Below are 20,989 nucleotides of genomic sequence, written 5' to 3'. Positions count from 1 at the left end.
GAGAAAACAAACACATCGCCTTTGCAAATATATCTCACTTCAGTCAACTTATCTCTTATAAGTCATACATTTATCATGCAATTAAACGCCTAACTAATAAACAAAACATTAATGTATGTTTTAAAATATACAAGTCAAAATAAGTTATTTACTTTTGTACTAATTTTTATAAGGGCTTCTATTGGCGAGCCACAGCTTTGCTGGGAGCTTTTTATTTTTTTTCGTCTGGACAGCAGCGCACGTCAAACTTTCTGAAGTTTGATTTACATTTCTTATGTTAGCATATTGCTTTTTCAGATGAAAGTTACATGTACTATTCTCACTGGCCAACTTTACCTTCGGTAACAATATTATGAATCGTTAAATAGACGTTGTTTTGCAGTTCAGATGTTAAAGTAGATCTCAGAGGGAAAAAAAAACATGTAACGTTAACCTGCTAGCTTAGCCAAGTTTGTCTATTTCGTCTGTAATGCTTTAGTTAGAGGCTACTGCCATGTGAAGAAAACTTCCTAAATGATATCCCTAAGTGTGTCCACTTTATATTCACTTGTACTAGCTTTTTACCTGAAAAGTCACCGGACTTCCTCTTGGACAATGTTTCCTCGCTGATGATGGATCAGTATCATATTTTGGAGGTTATCGGGGAAGGGTGATTCGGCCTAGTGTACAAAGGCCGCAGGAAGTTTAGCGGCCAGGTGAGCGCTGCATGTGCGCCACAATGTCAGAAATGATGAGCCTTGTTTCCCATTTTGAACTGAATTTCAGGGGCATTTTTATGAGTGTTTACCCCCCTAAATATGTAACACCATCACATCACATCACCTCCATATAAGTCAAATCTCAATTGAAAAAAAAAAAAAAAGAACGATTGTAAACCAATCAGAATCAAACATTCTAGAGTCTTGTGGTAGCCAATACATTTGAATAAGTGACTTGACTCTGAATACAAAACAATAAATAAATAAATATAATAGTATCTGACTTTATGAAAGACAGAGTCCCTCTCTGAGTAACATCAACCATTTTTATTTTCTAGGTCGTGGCTCTGAAGTTTATTCCCAAAGTTGGCCTGCGCAGTTTGAAAAGAGAGATTGACATCATGAGGGGGCTTAAGCATCCCAACATAGTGCTGCTTTTAGACAGCTTTGAGACAGAGAGGGAGGTATGATTGTCACGATCTACTCCCAAGTCACGTTACATTTGCTACTGTTGCATCTCTCTTCCATAACCTGGTGCTTCCAGTATAACGGCTTGTCGAAATGAAATATAGCTCCCAGGGATCACAATTTTCACATTCAAATCTCTATGGAATAATTTTCGTTGGCAAAATGTAGTTTATGTTTAGACGTTAGGATATTGGCATCGGCACAAATGCACTAAGCTTGGGACTTTGATCTTCCCATAAAGAGTGTAACTGAAAAAAAGAAATATTGGTGAGAACAGTTTAAAAAAAAAAAACAGAATTTGTGTCAGAGGAATAATTAGAGCATGTATTCCTCTGGCAGGTGGTGGTGGTAACTGAGTATGCAGAGGGTGAGCTGTTTCAGATCCTGGAAGATGATGGAAGTTTATCTGAAATCAGGTACACACACTGTTTTACAGTAACTGAAAGGCTCAACGCATTAGATTTTTATCATTCCTAAATACAGAATTGATTAATTCTGGTGTGTTGTTCTGAAGTTATCTAGGACCTGGTTAACATTTAGTATCTTTCTACATGTAATAAACTAAAAATATAAATACTGATGCCTATAAAAGTTAAAATATGCCATGCAAATTTGAATAAACATAATATTTAGCCTAGAGTAAAGGCATTACTAAAAAATGCATATAGTTCACTTTTATTTCTTTGATTTGATGATATGCTTGATTTTTTTTACTGCTCTCACCTCCTAACAGGGACACACTCCCTTGCTAACCTGTTATTTATATCTTGTGTAAGTGTGTGAAATAGCCTGCCAGCTTGTTTCTGCCCTGTATTATCTGCACTCCAATCGCATTTTACACCGTGACATGAAACCACAAAACATCCTGCTGGGAAAAGGAGGAGGAGTAAAGCTCTGTGACTTTGGGTTGGTGTTGCCAATTGGTGCAAGTTCAAACTACTTAGTGCTTCCCACAGGTTTGAAACATACTTGCGGTGGTAGCCAGATGGAAAATTCTTCTATTACACACGCCACAAAAATGGTCTACTACTACATGTGACAGATAACAAATAATGTGTGATCTCAGGGCTCTAGACTAACTTTTTGCACTGGTTGCATTGGTGCGCCAAAGACAAAAGTTAGGTGCACCCAAATTTTCGACTGCATCACATTTAACACTGCAGTTTACAAGTTCACTTTTTTTTTTTCGTTTCCATATAGGCGATATTGACTTGTAAATGATTAACTAACATTCTGGACTATAGAAATGTTCTTTATTTGAAGCACAATTCTACAATAAAGGTAACTTAAAAGTGCTTGACTGAACTGAAATTTAAAGTTAAAACATCTCAAGATAAATGAAATAAAAAGTTTAAAATAAAACTTAAATAAAAATTAAGTTAATTTAGAAAAACATTTGGAGCATTTTTTGTTTGTTAAATAAAAGTTTTCTTTATAAGTTTAATGACCAAGCGGCCAGTGGCAGACAGTGAGCCTATGTTTGATCAATTAAGCCTAAAAATGGTGACGGATTCTAGTTTTTGAGGAAGCTTATCTTGGCATGTGAGAATTAAAGCAGAGTGGATACATCATCTTAATCCTAATGTGATCTCTAAAAGCATAATGGAGTTATATTCTATTGACTCTTCAGAGAGTTACTCGTGCCATGAGTGTGTCCACCTTGGTGTTGACCTCTATTAAAGGGACTCGTCTCTACATGTCTCTGGAATTAGTGGAAGAGAAACCTTGTGACCACTCGGCTGACCTTTGGTCCCTGGGCTGCATCCTCTATGAGTTCCACACGGGGGCGCCTCCGTTCTACACCAACTCCATCTTCCAGCTGCTGCAGCTTATAGTGAGAGATCCAGTGAAATGGCCAGACAACATGAGCCAAGACTGTCTGCTACAGAGAAGTTTGCTTTCCACATGAACGCCTCAGACTCTGTTTAAACCAAATTAGCCTGATTTTGATTTAGTGTTGGCACAGAGATCCAAAAAAGTAGAAGTGTTACATTATGTCAGTTTGTGCTGGTTTTGGTAACGTTAAGTGATGTATAAATATTACACAATTTAAAATCCTTTACTTTAATTATTCTGTCTGTTGTTTCTTTTAATGTAGAGTTTTCTGAAGGGAGTGCTGATGAAAGACCCAGAGAAGAGGTTGTCATGGCCTGACCTGGTTCATCACCCTTTTTTTAAAGATGGAGTTTTGAGTGAGGACTGCTTAGTATTTTTTTTATGGCAATATTTTTAGAATTACTGTTATAGTTTTTATCGATATTGTGAATTGGCATTTATTTTTATATTTTCAGTTTTCATTTTAATTTGAGTTAATGTTAGTTCAAATCTTTGATATTGCTATGTGCTTTTGTTATCTTTAACAGTATGTCCTTTTTAATATTACTATTTAGGTTTAATTTATTTTTATTTTAGTTCCGTTTCTATTTTTTTTTTTAATTTTAGTGCTTCAACTTAAACTAAACAAAAATTTACAAATGTTGCTTTGGCTACTAACTGAAATAAAGTTTTTCAACTAATGTATAGATTAGATTTGATTTCAGCTTTATTTTAATTAACAACATTTTTTAAATAGTTTTAGTTAACAGTAATAATGCTGATTTATGGGAGAGATTCAGTCCTTTAAAAAGTGAAATAAAACACCTCTGCAAAGATACAAATTAAAAATAACTAATAAAATAGGAAACAACTTTTACATAGATTTTACATAATTTATATCAATCCTTCATCGCAGAATGATGTGGTTTAGATCATGCTGTTTGCTTTGACAGCGGTGTCAGATGAGGGTTCGAGCAACCCTCTTACAGTCCCACCCAGCCCGGACCTACAGGCCCTGAAACACCAGCAGGCTGCACAGAAGACAACGGCACACGGTGGAGAGCACAAACTACTGAGCAAAACTACACTGTAAAAAATAAGTGTAATTTTAACTGTAAAATTTTGTAAAAATGCTACGGAAAAAAACTGATAATAGGTTAACAGTAAGTTCCCGTACTATATACAGGGAAAAACTGTAAAAGATCTAACAAAGCATTTAATGTAAATTTACAGTAAAATTCTGTTAATTATACAGCTTTTAGAAGTAAAAAAAGAACAAATCAATGTATAATTTACAGTCTAAAACTGTAAACTGATATTCCCAGAATTCCCTGCGTGACACTCCACGTTTGAAAGTATTTTGTTTAAATAATCATGTTTTTAAATAGTTCTTGTTATCAGTTATGTACATTTGAGCTTTATGTTACATCTTCTGTTGCTTAATGAAAGTTTTTTGCATTATTTAAGTATCACGTGTGTTACCATGATGGTGTTTTGTGTTTCCATAAATGTGCACCTTCTATATGTTAATATATACTTCTGCTTGTGGTGAAGCTACTTGTGATGAGCTTTGATACTTCATGTGGCTTTCTCTTATACAGTACCATCTTTATTATTATGGTGGTTGTCAGTATTTTCAAGGTACAAAACAGATTTAATTTTGTGTGTTGTTGAATTTACTGGTTTATATTCACATTTTCTTGTTTGTAAATTACAGCTTTATATTGTAAAATTAACAGTTTTTGACGTAAATGTGTTTACAGTTTTCTGTATTTTTACAAAATTATTCTGGCAACCACAGCTGCCAAAAAGTTTTTGTAAAAACAACAAGAAATTTTTTACAGTGTAGAGAGCTATGAGAGAAAGAGAAGATGTACACACGGGTAAATAACAGCACACATAAACAAAGATATAGTGTTGTTTTGTAGGTGTGTTACCTGTCTGATTGATTACAATTTTGTGGTAAACTTAACTTTATGTAAATTAAATCATTGCTGTTGTTGTTGGTGTGATTTGAGCAAATGTAACTATTTACAGTATTATGGAATATGGAGAAAATGTGTAAGCGTCTGAGAAGAGCTTTGAAAGTATCCATTTCAAATAATACAGTTGTGTTTGGTCTTGTTTTACTAGAAGATAGTGAGTGCTGCGTGCTGTAAGACAGCTTCTGCTGGAGGAGCCCCCACCACTGGCCACTCATTGGGCAGCACCTTTTCAGTGCATCAAAATTCATCTCAGCCAGCAACCAATCAGCATCAAGCAAATGACAACAGTGTTACCAGGTAGTATTTCCATCTAGAAACTGAATTGGAAAACCTGCGGGCCTCAACTTAAAAAAGGATATATATTAACAATGCTGCAGTGAGAGTGACAATTATGTTTTGACCAGCGTGAATGAATAATATAATAAAACCAAATGTAGACTAAAATAGTATATAAATAAACTACAATATTGTGAAGTATTATATTACTAAAAGCTAAATGCACATTGTACATATATACTGTTAAACTAGCATTTTTAAAATAACTCTAAATGGCCCTTAAGCATGTTTCTGTTTCATAAGAGGACTAGAAAAACTTTTTATCACATGTATTTTTGAATTATTTTAAATTGATTTGTATATATGAATTTGTCTTGTGCTTTACTCAATTCAATGAATTTAATATATCGTTTATTGAATGTTGAATCTGTGTCTGCCATGAAACATGCTGATATGGCAATAAATACTGTAATATAGCAACAACATCCCCATGTACACCTTTATTTTTAAAGTGCGCTCAGCTTCACATAAAGGCCAGATCAGTAGAGACTTTGAGAGGGAGTTCCCTTCGGTTGAAGTGAGACCCCGGCAGATTCTGAAGCATCCTGGACATGCACACAACAGTCTGGCTTCTGTCAGGATGGACAGTGAGCTTGTTATTGTGATCATTTAAATGTATAATGTGAATTTAATTGCAGGAAAATGCTAATATGAGAACTGTCACATGTTTCTGCCACTAAATGTAACATCAAGGAACAAGATATCGACAGTGATTATGACTGGCAACGATTGATTGAACTAAGTGATCAGGGCCATGTAAACACTTCCAGCCTTCAGAAGTTAAAAACCAGGTTGCTTGTAACCAAAAACCAGGTAACGTTCAGTTAAATGTCACAACATTTGAACTTGGTAAGTGGGTGTGATTTGGTGTTTTAAGACTCCCTGATCTGTCTAGCTATTGGTCAGGAAGGGTGAAGAGGCCCCTTCAGTTCTACAGCCACTGAAGATCTTCAGGAACATTGATCAGAGCTGTCAGTCTGGTGAGGCTGAAACACTGGGCAGAGAGCTGGAACTGCCTCAGCACTGTACATCCTGAACATTCCAGATCTAATGCAGGTCAGAAAATGCAGAGACAGCATTTTTTCTGAATATATATGTTCTATTTATATGATTATTAAGTCATTTTTTCTTATGTAATTGTATTAAAATAGTTAATCATTAATTGTGAATGAAAATGTAACATTGAAGAGAGATGATTTCCTTGTAATGATTTCAGTTAATCTATGGGAGCTCATACTTGATTTCCGACTGGTTTTTATTTGATAAAGGACTCACAGGGTGAACATCTGATGACTGTTCTCATAATGCACCTGGAAAAGAGCCCGGGCTGGGAGATAAAAGGGAGGAGGTATGGATTTATGAATTGTTATTAATTATTATTAATGTACACTTAAAGTACACCCCCCACCCCCCCACAAAAAAAAATTCAAGTAAATTTATTTTTCCTTTTTTTTTTTTTTTTTTTTTTTTTTTTTTGTGAAAGGCTATTTGATGTTAATTGGATGACTCTTTGTTAAGCTGTTGTCATCCCAACTGCTGCTGGGCTTTTAGTGAAATTTTTATATAAAATAAAATATTTTTTCTCATCAGAGCTAAGAATCTCTGTCAGCTATTTATATCGGTATTTCTCTGTCGAGGCCCAAAGCGTTCTGTGGTAAGTGTCTCTTGCTGAAATATAATTTCTTTCTAGTTTGCATCAAATGCACTGATGAAGAACTAAATGAAGTACTGAAATCGTAGGATGTCTGGTTTCATTTGCATTACAGTTGTGATTTTGTGGTCTCTCCCACAGCTTTTGGCAACAGCGGTCTTAACCTTGTTCACTCGCTGTGGTATATCTGTGAATGTCAGTATGGAAAGGCTTATAGCCTTTTTGGGGAATATTTTGACAGACACAGCAGAGGTACAGTTTCATAATTTAAACTGTGAATAAGGTTAACTCTGTTTGGAGTAATTAATGTCACTGATGTGATGAAATCCAGTGTAGTCATTCCCTACTCTCTTTCTCTCTTTTACTTTTCCTCTCCCCCTCCCACCATCTGTCTGCTCTGTCTCTGTATAGGCACATAACCCCTTACCTGCAGGTTGGGGTTTGTAAGATGGCCTTCTGTCACTGATTTTCCACAGACTATCTGAGGTAATTCCTCTCAGATTAATTCTCCTAAAATAATTAGAGAAACAGATAATCGATTTTGCTGATTAATTGGGTTTCGATTATTTAATATTGAATCTATAATGAATGGCACCAGTTGAAGTCTCAGCTGAATAGCATCCGACAACAGTATTTACATAAAAAGAAACAAATGTGTTACTTAACTTTTTTTAAAATCATACTAAACATTTGTTCAATTTAACAATGAGTCTAATATATATACATTACATAACACATAAATATATTACAAAATGTTATAATTATTGATCAAATGTGACTATTACATCTCCATATTTTTATTGTTGTAATATAATTATCATTTAATTGTTAGTAGTTATATAGTAAAGACATAAATCAGCAATTAAAATCAGCTGGTCATATTGTTATGAGACAATTAAACATAATCTGGATCACTAAAAAAGCACTTTTGGTCATCTGTTGTGTTTAAGTCACCATAAAATTGAATTAGGTATATATCTTCTGTATTGTGCATTAAATCCCAACTGATTATCAAAAAAGAAAAAAAAAATGTAGGGAAGGGACACTGTTTATTTCATTGGTTGTGGATTGAGCTCACTGAATGTGGTTCTGAATGTAGTTTCACCTTAAATTACGAGGACAAATTAAAAAAAGAAACATGAAACACATACATGGATCAGAGTTTCACTCTAAGATCAATAATATGCTTATACAAAATAGTCAAGGTGATTTTTTTTTATGTTGTGCTGACTTTAAGGTGCTATCTAATTGCCTTTTTTTCTTCACTGATGAAAGTGTGAGAGCAGCTCACTGCTCGACTTTCAGGACTCAGAGCTTTAGCCCTGTTTCTGGGCTAAAGTGAACACCACACTGTAAAACACACCACCCCAGAGTTGCCTTTTTTCTCCGAATTGTACTGAACATTCATGATAACATTCATTTATTTCTATATTGCAGCTTTAATGTACTAGTAATTTCATAACATATTTATCTCTGTTTTTTCTCACAGGTCTGTATGTGTTTCTTTCTCTCGTTTTATTGGTTTTCTCCAGCGATTCGTATAACTGTGTGGCTCTCCTGTCAGATATCTCCACAAACTGCTCCTCTGCCCTCAGCCACCTTCTCACCACCAGTTGGTTATCTTCAAACATTGCCTTTAAGTCTTACTAATGGTTTCAAACTGTTTTTCACTGTTCGTTTTTATATGTGACCCTGGACCACAAAACCAGTCATAAGTGTCAATTTTTCTAAATTTAGATTTATACATCATCTGAAAGCTGAATAAATAAGCTTTCCATTAATGTATGGTTTATTAGAATAGGAAAATATTGGGCCTAGACAAAAATCTAGAATCTGAGGGTGCAAAAAATCTGAGAAAATACTGAAAAATACTGAGAAAATTAACTTTAAAGTTGTACAAATAAATATCATTTTTACCCATACAATGTATTTTTGGCTATTGCTACAAATATACCACAGCAACTGGTTTTGTGGTCCAGGGTCACCTATTAGTGTTTATGTGAAGTGCATCTCTTACAGGTTTACAGTATATTTCTCTTTTTATAGTGCTGCGTTGCTTGAGCGCTGTATTTTCTGAGGTGACTTCTCAAAAGTAAGCAGCCTATCAGTGATGAGCTGTAAACTTCTCTGCATCCCCTTCTCTCTGGTTTCTCTCTTCTCTTTAGTTCAGGTATGGTGTTATAAAATTTTCAGTATTTAAGTATTTCAGACGGCTGATGTGCCGTTCCATTGGAATATTGGAAATGTAATTATTGTCTATTGTATTTTTTTGCTGACTTGTCGTCTTGTTCAGATGATTCAAACTCTTCCCATTGCCCTGGTGGAGCTTCCGCTGTGTCTTCTGAATCGTCTTCTGCTATCTGACCCGCAGCACACCGCTCCATGCCTTATCACTGCAGCCCAGGCCTGCTCTTTCCTCCCTTACAGCACTGAATACTCAGACAATAGAGCAGACCACACTCAGAATCAACTTAACCACTTAGGGAATGGTGTGGAGCAATTTAAGAGCAATGGAATTGCAAAGAAAACCAAGACAGGTCATATCAAAGGTGACATCAAATCAAAGAAGAGGTTAGAGTGGCTCAAAGCAAATGTAGATGCATATAAGGGAAAAAATGATTCTATAAAGACTCAATTCCAGCCATCCAAAAAAAGACGCAACCAAAAACCAAAATACATCCACAGAACATCATGGACCATCTAAGAGATGAAATAGAGCAGCAGAGCAGTTGTACACAGGAGCTCATGGACAGTTTGGAAATCCATGGCAGTTCTGTAGGGCATCACCAATATCTCCCATCTCAGCAAGGGTTTTACATCAGCTGGCTTAAAGACAGTCTGGAGGAGTTAAGAGGTTGTGATGACCCCAAGGTCTCCACGGCTAAAATTTGATCCTCACCAGAAGAGGTCAGAACAGCAGGTTCTCTGTTGGCTGTTTTGCTACAAAGTGAACTTTTCAGTGAGTGCGCAGTGGAACTCCTTCTACTTCTCTCCCAACTAACACGTCATCTCACCCATCAGTCTTCCTTCTTTCTTCCTGCCAAAACCGCCCGACTGCAGTTTGCATTACACCACTGAGATGATCCGAGCGACCTGCTGTGGCTTACTGGGCCACCTGAGCTCAGGGGTCAGGCAGGTCATCGGTGAACCAAAGTTTGACTTATTCCAGGACCTGTTAAGTTGCTGGTGCGATCCTGCTCCATCCTGCTCCATCCGTTCGTAGGGCAGCTTGCAAGGCGGTGGGAAAGTGCAATGGGAAAAACTGATCTAACTATTATATCCAATAAAAGTTTCAAGTACATGACTGACATTAATGCCTTGTTGGTACAAGAAAAATTTAAGAGGACACCAGCAATGGAAGGCATCAGTCATAGTGAGAGAGACGTATGGATGGAGCTGGCCATAGGAGCTGCTCGTCCCCTCGTGGCTTTGCTGTCAGATGCTGATAATGTCATTCGACAGCACTGCTGTGGGGCCTTGGGTAACCTGGCTGCTTTTGGTGGAGGAGATGGAGCACTTTTCAATGCAGATGCTCCAGGCTTGATTCTCCAAACTGCCTGTAATGATTCCCATCATGCAGTGCGGCGAGCGGCTGTGGCTACCCTGCGTGTGTTTAGCCAGGAAAACACATTACTGCAGGTAAGAGCAGTGTGAATCAGTTTTGCAAAAAATATTTAGATGTTTGGCACATATACATATATATATTTGTGGTATACATTACACTTCTGTAAACTATATAGTTGTGCAAAGAGTGCTGTTCTTGTTAAATTGTATTTAAACACTGAAAAAGAAAAATGAATATCGAGCTGATTTTGTGCTGTCTTGCATCATTTTGACAATTGTGCAAAAAAAAAGAAAAGAAAAACAGACAAGCCGATAAAAAAAAAAAAATCCTTACTGTCATTTTCACATTTTTCCCTTCCTTTCCTGAAGGCTCTGAGGTTTCTAGATGCAGGATGAAAACTCTGTGGCACATCCCAAAGCTCTTTATTTCAGAGGGATGTTCAATGGCTTGTCAGCAAGTTGGACAGGTCGTTTGAAGGAAAAACATAAACATCAGCCTCATAGTTTGTGTGTAAGAGAGAGAATGTGATTTCACATTATTTACATATGGATTGCTGGCTGCTTCTGTGGCTGGGGAAGCTTTCTTTTTGTCTGAATTTATTTGATCTGTGATCAAAAGAGTTTGACAGAAATTGTGTTTTTGAGAAAATGGCTGTAACTCAAAAACATTGTATCTTACATTTAAATTTAGGCTACATTTAATGTACCTTTTTATGTATTTTTTTTTATTCAGCAGTAAATGTTTGCATTTTTGATACACGCGTTATAAGACTGCTGAAGTTGTTTGCGCTTTTTTTTCTGTACATAATAACTAAACCGATTTTATGAATATTTTGAAACCTTAATTGTTTGTATTTATTATTTGCAGTTATTTTATTGAAATTAAGCCCTTCGCAAAAACAATAAATAAATTGTATCTATGTACTAAAAAATTGGGTGCCGTGTTTCCTAAAGGATATAGTCTACTGTAATGTCGTAAAAGTAAGTCTTTACGAGGGGAAATAAACGTGAAATCCGGTTTTCATGGTCACATTCTCATTTTGTTGTTTCCATTATAAAAAATAATTGAATGGGCCTACATGAATAAATAGAATTATATAAAATATGTCTGTCTGATCTGTGATTTTTAGTTTCGCTTTTTGTCCCGACTTGACAAATCGTCTTACCCTGTCAGTTTAATAAAAAATAAAAATCGAAGATGGTTGTTTTATCCGAGATTGCTCTACATAAAACATCCAAACGTTTAGATTTTCAAACGTGTTTGTAGAATGCATTTTTGACGTGTATCCGAACCACGCAACTTCCTAAACATTTGTTTTTAGGAAAAATTATGTTACCTAAATTATTTATTATAATTAATATTAGTTCAAATACATATAAAAGAAGCTTAACATTGAAAAAACAGATTGTTTGACAGACGTGAAACTTACTAAACGAACACTAGCGCGCAGATTTTCATTTCTTTTTTTCACCCAGCTGAAATAATCCTTAAAAAAATTAACTTTAAAGATAATTAGAAAGATCAGTACCATTAAATAATGGATTAAATGACAAAAAATAATTGATTCAATTAATTAGTTTTATAGGCTATGTGATTATTCACTTATGTCCTCTGAAATTTCACTGTCTTGGTCTTCTTGTCACTCAATATAACATATTTATATATTTCATACTTTAAATTTGTGTCTGATGATTTTTGATCATATAATTCCGCCTCGTGTGTGTATGACGAACATCAGGAATATATTTAAATAGGCTACTGTTTAGTAAAAGTAAGAGAAGAATTGAACATTAAACACCAGGGATGATCAGTGTTCGGAAACTATAAATAACCGGACCCGTTAAAATGAGCTCGCAACAAATATGAATGAATCAACCGCTATACAGAAATAAGACTTTTGACAGGAATAAAAACGTGTATGTATGTGTGTGTGTTTTCCCCTCCTATTTTCTGCTCCTTGTACCCTTTGGTTCCGTTTTTTTTACGTAAATGTTTCCTAATCCAAAACTACTATCATGACACATAAAGAAGACGTAAAATCTTCATTTAATTATAAAACACAACGTCTCAATATATTTAGACATCCTACATTTCATATAATAATTATGTTAGGCTATTGTTGTTTTTTCTCCCTGACGCACGTATGCTAGCTGACACTCTGTGCGTGGAAAGATTTGTTTTTCCTTTTCCTCCACGTCGTGCAGTAGAGAGGAATCAGGATAGGGAATAACACTGTTCCATATATTTGGCTTTCAAAGCTGTAAACAATTTTCCTGCCAAACAAGGGATAAACTCAGTTTATCCGTTAAACTCAAGGTCTACCGATTAAGCTCTAAATATCTCACATGAAGCCATCATCGCCACAGTGCACTGCTGCTGACACAAAGCACTTTATTTTAATTCAGTCAAATAACAGGAAACACAAAGAATTTAATCGGAGACGATACATCGAAATGCCTCGTACAAAATGACTAGTCTTAGTATTATAGCTGGTGTAAACTCTTGGAAATCGTGTGCCTTCATGTTGGATTGTAATAAAAAAAAGGGAAATAAAATTCTCAACTTCACAAAATGACCATACAACACAGCGCATAATTAGCTATATTTCATAAACATGATTGTATAACGCCAAGGAAAACATATATTAAGTGATATGCTAAGCTCTCTCAGTATCTAGGTTGCTTATCTGGAAGAATTAAATTATATTTGCAATATTGCTACGTAGTAAGGTACACAACCACACTTCGGAAAAAAAAATCCCTAAAAAAAAATTAGAAAGAAAAAGAGGAACTAATCAAAGCCTGATTTGCAGTTGATTTCTTTGTTATTGTTGTAAATGTGATCAATGCACGTCTCCTATTCGAGCAAGTCACTAGACAAATAACCAGAATTAACTCCTGAAATTGTAAATTGTAAAACAGAAAATCATAATATTTGTCAAGGATTGTGCATGATTGCAAATGCAATAAATAATAATAAAAACAAATAATAATAATAATAAAATGGAGTAATTTGTGTTGTTGATGAAATATTGCTAAGAAGCTTGGAAGTGCGCAATTCTAAAGCCACCACAATCATATCAGTGATTATTAAAAAAGCCATAAGTTTTTCGTTCTGTCCCCAACACAATCTTGTACATTAGAGCAAACAAGCTTTATAAAATCACAAACCCTGATTGTAGTCGCAATAACAGCAGAGACGTTGGGCCAAACAGTAGTTTGTGAATCAAATGCCACTCATTCACCTCTAATGAAACGTGTTAGCTAAGAGAATATAAAATAGGACTTCTTATGCAAGAAAGACTTTTGCTGTAACGTCATTCAGACGCAAGAAAAACAAACTTCTTTATAAAGAGCCATGAAATCGTCTGCATGCAAGGACAAAAATACAGGGAATCAACACACATAACATTATTAGGCAGTGCCATATCTTCAGCATTGAGTTACAAACTGACATACCTCCATGACTTTGGACATAAATTGTATACCTGAGCTGCAGGACTAACCTAAAATTGGGGCTTCAAAAACACATCATCAGGTTCATTATTCCTGAGGGAAATTTATTTTGAGAAGTGCTTCCCCTGAAACTCGATATTTAAGAAACAGATTGCTTTTAATATCAGTTCTCATTCCTTAATTAATATATGGAAGGAAAAAAGGAACTACCAATGTTGTACTGATTGTGTACATCATTAGTATTATTACCATAAATGTTAAAACTGCTAATAAATAAATGTAAAAGAATAAACAGCCTCTGTATAAATTAAAATCAGTGCAGGCCATATGCGGAATTTGTGATATTACCTTACAGCCTATTCTAAATAAATGGAGATGTGTTTGATTTGATCTTGCGTTATTCAGTGGTCAATCCTGAACAGTAAACGCTCTGTTGTTAAAGCTCATTTATGGAAACCAGAAGATGAGCCGTCAAGCCACTCTTGAGAAACGTAGGAGAAAACAATAAAAAAAACGGCTGTCATTACAGTCAAAGACATAATCACAGTGCATATCGACTGATCTGGAGTTATTTCTGAGAAAGTGGATGTCTGTGCTGCAGCTGTTGATGGACTTTTGTCAGTTTGTAACGAAAATGAAATGATTGAGTAACGTGCAATAGTACAACCTCCACCACATCCTAAAAAAAGACACAACTCAAATCTCAATTGCCTTTCAGACTGCTAACAATTCTACTTGCAGGACCATTGTCAGGTGGTCGAGCTTTTGGTCAGGCGCTGGTTTCCTGTTTGAGGCGTTGGCTGCGGGCCTTGTACACCTCAATCAGGAGGTCTTTCACGTACTGGATCTCCCGCTCCACTGATTCTGCCTTGTCCCGTAGCTCACGGTTTTTACCCTCCAGGCCATGTAGCTGTTCCTCCAATGTGTCCAACTCTGCTCGCTTCCTTTGGCGATACCTGTTAAAAAAGATGGATAAAGAGGAAAGTCAGTTTCACTTACAGAAGGTGTGGTCTTTTAAATCCCACAAGCAGCTACGTAGTAATGCCCGCAAGCATTGTAGTCTGAAACATAATACAATTTTGCCTCTATCAAGTATTCTGTACTTTCATGACTAAGTGTGACTTCAAAACCCTCTAAAATCTAAAATAAAATTGACACCACTGTGATTCTGAAAATACCTGTGAGCTGCAGTCTTGTTCTGGTCTCTCTTCTTCTGTTTGCGTTCACCATGGTTCACCTCAATTAGTGGCACCTCTAGGTCTGCTTTCACAATGCATGGGTCGTCTTTCAGCACACAGACTCCTCTGGCACAAGGGGACCCCATTTCAGGTCCGTGGCGGTCACCGCTCAGGCAGTCGGGGCTTTGGCCTTCGAGAAAGCCACAGTGGAAGTTATGTTGCCGGAGGATCTCAATGCTCTCTGGTTTCACTGGGTCATTGATGGCCCCAAGGAAGCTTTGGTAGGCCTCTTCTTGGGATGAACTTTGGAGGAAACAGCTTTCGTTGGCCTCGGACTTCCAGGGGATGCTGGCCTTCACATCATTAGCACCATTCTTGGCTTCACTCATCATCTCCATCTCTGCACTTCCTGCTATGCCACTTAAATTGACTTCTCTGATGCCGTACATCATCATTTCTTCTTTCTTTTGGGGAACTTGAACAGATCCGCTAAAATTGTACCCACTGCTGCTGCCGGGCTTGTTTGTGCCGACGGCCTCTTCCGTGTAGCGGCAGTTCTTCTCCTCTTTGGGTAAAATGGCACACCTCCTGATCTCCACTGCACTGCCTAGGCAGTAGCCTTTGCCTACCACCCGTTCATCTTCAGCACAGCTGTAGCTCCCACCAGGTGCAACAGCTGAGTTACCTGAGGAATTTCCTTTGGAGCTCCAGATGCTACTCTCGTAGCTGTCACCCACCCTCACGTCATCGGAAACTCTCTTGCGGCTGCAGATGCTGCTGTTGGGGCGGCTGCAACTGTAAGGGGCATGTCTAGGAATCTTGGTACGGCCAATGGGACCCCCACAAAAGCTCAGCAAGTCAAGTTCCCCAGTTGCGAGGGTAACAAGTAGAGGGCTGGATTCGGATTGGTTGGAAGTAGAATATGATGCGTAGGGCAACTGGTAGTACGAGGGTGGACCAACTGCCGATGGACTCTTGTCGCATTTGCCCAGTTTCGAGGCTTTTTCTGGGAGAGGGTCAGAAAGGAAGTAATCCTCCAGCTGAGCAAGCTCCTCCTGCAGCAGAGAGGTCATGACCTCCAAATCTGAGGGCACCTGGATGTCATGCTGGAGGGGCGAGGGGGGAAGGGATGCATTGGGGGAGGGAGAGGAGTGAGGGGTTGGGAGGTAAGAGGAGAAATCTACTTCTTCCGTCATCCAGTCACTAAGACCATCACCTATGGGGAAAACAGAGGTCAGCACGTTAATCACTGGCCTAGAGATCCAATGTAACACAATTATTTAAACCAAATAAACTATACCAGTATTATTTTAACAAACCGTTTAAAAAAAATAAAAATCGCATCTCAGTGTGCTTACTAAATCCAAAATGCAAAATGTAGCATTAAACTAGCATGTTATCTACAAATAATATAAAATAGATCCACGTTGGTAGTTTTACTCACTGTTCAAGGAGAACGAAATGTGCTGCAGTGCGGTGCCCACCTGAAACTGGGAAAAATAAAAAACTGTATTCACTGCAACTCACCAATTAAGTGCTGGTTCTCCTCTGGCCCCTCCCCTCTGCGCCCCTCCGATTGGCTGTGGTTAGCCTGTGGGTGAGAGAGAGTGAGGGGGTCTGCCGGGCAGACGAGTAGAGTCTTCCAAATGGGTGCTGACATTGTCATCATCCTTTCGGTTGGTCCTACGATTCAAACGTCTGAGCTTACAGTGCACGATAATGAAGTTTGAGAGTTGAGCCACAGAAAATAGGGCTTGGTGTGCATTATGGAACCTAAAAAAAAAAGAAGGGAAAATATGATGAAGGACGATGTGTTAAAACACATTGTCTATGGAGATTTAGGTGTATCTGGTATCGAAATGACACTATCACACCAACTGTAATTCTTCAGTTGCTAAAGTAGGATGAAGGAAAGTAGGGTGGAAAAACTATTATGTCCTAGTTGGTGGGACTTTCCATTATAAACTTATCCTGGCTCTCCTAAAATATCTAAAAATATCCCTAACTGAACATAAATCCATATTTTCAGTGTTAACAATTAGCGATGAAGTGCAAACTGAATAAAATAACTACAACCCTCCCATTTTGCTACAGCATCAGCAAAGATGCACTTGTGATTAACGAGGGACCAATTTAGAAAACTACCACTCTCCCATCAATCAAAGTCCCTTGTGCTCACTTAGGGGAGTTCTACTGGTATCCAAGAGAACCAGGCAAATGCTCTACTGGTGGGAAATGTATTAGCAGCCTAAATATACAAGACACACTCAAATGTAAAGCTTCTTCAGATCATATTTTGGACCCTGACAATAATAAATGACAATATCAAGGACTTTATTAATATAAAAAACAATATAAAAACGTTATCATTTTAATATATTTAGCATTGATTTCTATAAGTTACCTGGTCTACAAGTTACTTTGTCTGTATGATGCAACCTAAGGTGCCTCCAAATGTCCTAATAACCTTTGCGCCTATACTCATTTCAGGTGTTTACAGTCTAAGCTCAGACACTGACAAACATTTTATGCTGACAGAGACTACTTTGACAAAGCTTTTTTTCTTCTATTTTTCTTCTGCAATCAAGTCATTTCTAGCAGTATGGCAGGTGCAGACTCTCTGAACTCAGGCACGTGGGTTACACTCTATGACGTAATGCAAAAGCAAAAACAGCAAATCTTCGTGAGAGCTTTACTATACATGCTTGTTAACAAAACGGCAATTTCTAAAAGAGCAAACAACGTCCGCTGCATGCAACATGCAAATATACATTAAACTGGCAGATATGGATGTCAAAATAGGCAAAAAAAAAAAGAAGAAAAAAAGAAAAAATGACAGAAGAACCTGTGTATCCTCATCTATTTAATATAGATAATCACTATTTAAAGCTTTTTAAGCTGTTAAACAAACAAGTGTCACTTGAAAGTGCATAAAGAATGGAATGTGTATCAAAATAAATTTAACATGTCAAAATATTAATTAACTATGTCAGACTGATTATTCTGAGATCATTCCTAATGTTACAAAACCTTTGTAGCAACGACTGAAAGAGCTTAAGAGTTTCTGAAACTTTTCTCAATAAGCAAGACAGTGTGCATAAAACATCGCCTGAAGTACTGTTACAAGTGACAACACGCTCAACAACACTTAAACAAAAGCAATACCCCTAAAAAGTACAAAGCCAATAGACAAAACAACAAAAGCCTGAACAAAAGAAAAAAAAAGTAATAAGTTGTACTTACTCCATTCTTGCTTAAATGTTTTGGCTTTGGGTGCGTTGCAAAAGCAAAGCACGGCGTTTCTTTAGGATCGAAGTCTCTAGTAAATTAAAAAGCCATGTCTCCTCCGGAGTGTCTAGGACTGAAGTGCTTTTGGTCTTGCTTTGTTGTGATGGAGCTGATGACTGAGAATCGGCTAATTTAGTCAATGCATCAGGTCACCCACACCTAGCAACCAGCTGCGTCACGCGCTCAGCCCCCAGTGCTAGAGATTCCTCCGCCCTATGGATGTAAGTTAGTGGTCCAGATAATTTCACACTTCGGGCCGGTGTAAACGCCTACAAGAATTAGGACTCACTTTCTCACTTCCGAGAAAACACAAAATCCCGCTAGCACGTTCCTTAACATAAAAATGAGAAAATAATATGTAATGAAAGCGGTTGGTCGCGAGAGTTTGAATGATTATGATACAGCTGCAGTATCTGGTAATACATAAAAAATTCATATCATAACATGAATAGCATACACTGCTGTTCATATATGTATTGTTTCACAGGGACTACTTGATTTCTTCTAGCGAGGAAGAACACTTTCTGCTACCCAGGAGATACGTGGCTGTTGTTGCAGGTTAGTTGCATCAGCGCTTCAAGCTGCTAGCAGATTCGCTGGACGGACCGACTCTGTCGTGCAGCGATTGGCTGAAGAGGAGCTGTTGTGTTCTCTCATTGGCTGCCGCCAGAGAGACGTTGCTTCCCAGTGGTCTTCGGTTTTCCACTCTCCGTGCACATGTTTCACGTAAACATCCCGAGAGCAAATTCTGAAAGTGGTTTAACTTTCATGTCGCGGAAGGGCAGTTCACGGAACTTTACGGAGAAAACATTGTAACATTGTTGACGCTTTCCTCTTAAAACGCTTGCTTAGCGGTTCAGTTGACTTCTAAGCTCTGTAAATATTCTAATTCTATTTTCATTTAGACCACAGGGTGATTAAATTGTGTAATCTAACGTTACAATTGATAATATATGCTTAAATTTGATAAGTAGACAACTGGCTTAGATTTGCTCAGATTTATTATTTTATTTAACAAAGGCGATAGCTTATTTACACGTTCCCTTCATTAACTGACACTGCAGTTACTCATAAGAGATGTAAAAACGTCTATAGTAGCGTGAAATTAACTTTATTTACTTATACTGAATATTCTAATGGAATGCGTGTAACAGGTGGCGTCTTTAACGTCATTATTTTCATGTCAGCATCAGCATTTCTAGCTGCCCTTGAGAGTAGCGGATGTTAAATCCTGCGATTGAGCAAAACACGAACACTATCTAGCAGGAGAAAGAAAAGAGATAGTTTTGTATCCATTGTTTGTCATATTTTGACTATCCCATCTGAACTTCAGAAGGTCCGGCGCTACATTATGCTGAGCTATTCAAGTCATGCGCGGTCACAGACAAATAACCCTCAAACTCACAAGTAAAACTCGTTAAATTCCCGTTGATAACGGTTTTTCGAAGAATCGAGCTTTGTTTCCCCCCTCAGCAAATCCTAAAGCTGATTGAAGGAGCCATGTCTTCCTGTTGCTATAGTAATAGCGAACACTGCCCTCTATTTTAGACGTGTTTTCTGGTTGCTGTTGCCATGGGATTTGCAACGAGCTCTCGCTCTCTCTTTCGTCCCGTGTTTTTCAGGTTGTCCCTTCTGAATTTAAACGACTTTCACTGAAAAGTTACTTTAGTCTTAAACAAACGTAACTGAAACAAGTGTCTTTGATTGATCGGTTTCATTGAAATGACTTGTTTGCTGTATTGTGTCGGCACGGCCTTCACAGTCTAGACCTCAGAAATGTTGAGGTGCAACAGATGGATTTATTTTATTATGAGACTTAGCTTTTTGGTTTATGGGGGATATGTAATAAAAGGAGGGCAAAACATCTTACAAAAACAGAAAAAAAGTCAACACAGGGAGAGAAAAGTGTAAGACTGTCAAGTGGAATATTCCACAGCTTGTAGCAGAAGCTAACGTCTTCCTCGACCTAGGAGATTTTGATTGTATTTACACTTAATATCCCTGCGTGAACCAAGATGACATTGCCTTCTCGAGGAGCAGTCAGAGAGCGACGGGATCAAAGAGGGGCTTCTGGAGGGACTGTGATACTGTAATTCCTCTCGTGAGTCGGCTCAGCCACGCAGTTGTAGAAGTGAGGCCTGATGCAATCTTCGTGACCGCAGTCGTAACGTTGAAGAGACTGAGATAATAATGGTTGTTGAAATGTGGGATCTCTCCCAGGAAAGCGCTGACTCTCCCAACTCGCTGTGCCTTAATTGGTCCGTGGGGGCGCCCTGTTTGCGCAAAGCGTGAGAGAAAGTCAGCAGTACTCTCTCTCTCTCTCTCTCTCTCTCTCTCTCTCTCTCTCTCTCTCTCTCTCTCTCTCAGTTCAATTCAACATACTTTATTGGCATGACAATTGTTACAATGTATTGCCAAAGCATAGTGTTTACAGGTGCATCTAAATAAATTATAATGTTGTGGAAAAGTTCATTTCAGTAATTCAACTAAAGTTGTGAAATTAGTGTATTCAGTAAATTAAGTGCACACAGACTGATGTAGTTTAAGTCT

At 37.5% G+C, this 20,989-nt stretch overlaps 1 protein-coding gene and 1 pseudogene across 1 annotated transcript; one reads left to right on the top strand and one right to left on the bottom strand.

The window, feature by feature from the left end:
* The first annotated feature begins 498 nt into the window (after window positions 1–498).
* LOC128014983 (uncharacterized) lies at window positions 499–11,241 on the top strand (annotated as a pseudogene).
* Window positions 11,242–12,889: 1,648 nt separating this feature from the next.
* LOC128008357 (uncharacterized) lies at window positions 12,890–18,954 on the bottom strand. Its single transcript, XM_052592877.1, has 4 exons — window positions 18,395–18,954; window positions 16,679–16,924; window positions 15,152–16,367; window positions 12,890–14,929 (listed from the first exon to the last, which is right to left on the bottom strand). The coding sequence occupies exons 2-4, from the start codon at window positions 16,818–16,820 to the stop codon at window positions 14,743–14,745; spliced, it is 1,545 nt and encodes a 514-aa protein (XP_052448837.1). The 5' UTR covers window positions 16,821–16,924; window positions 18,395–18,954; the 3' UTR covers window positions 12,890–14,742.
* Window positions 18,955–20,989: the final 2,035 nt, after the last annotated feature.

Source organism: Carassius gibelio, chromosome A5, assembly GCF_023724105.1.
Source record: "Carassius gibelio isolate Cgi1373 ecotype wild population from Czech Republic chromosome A5, carGib1.2-hapl.c, whole genome shotgun sequence".
Lineage (NCBI taxonomy): Eukaryota > Metazoa > Chordata > Actinopteri > Cypriniformes > Cyprinidae > Carassius > Carassius gibelio.
The sequence above is the reverse complement of the archived record's forward strand: the minus strand, read 5'-3'. Positions and strand labels throughout refer to the sequence as shown.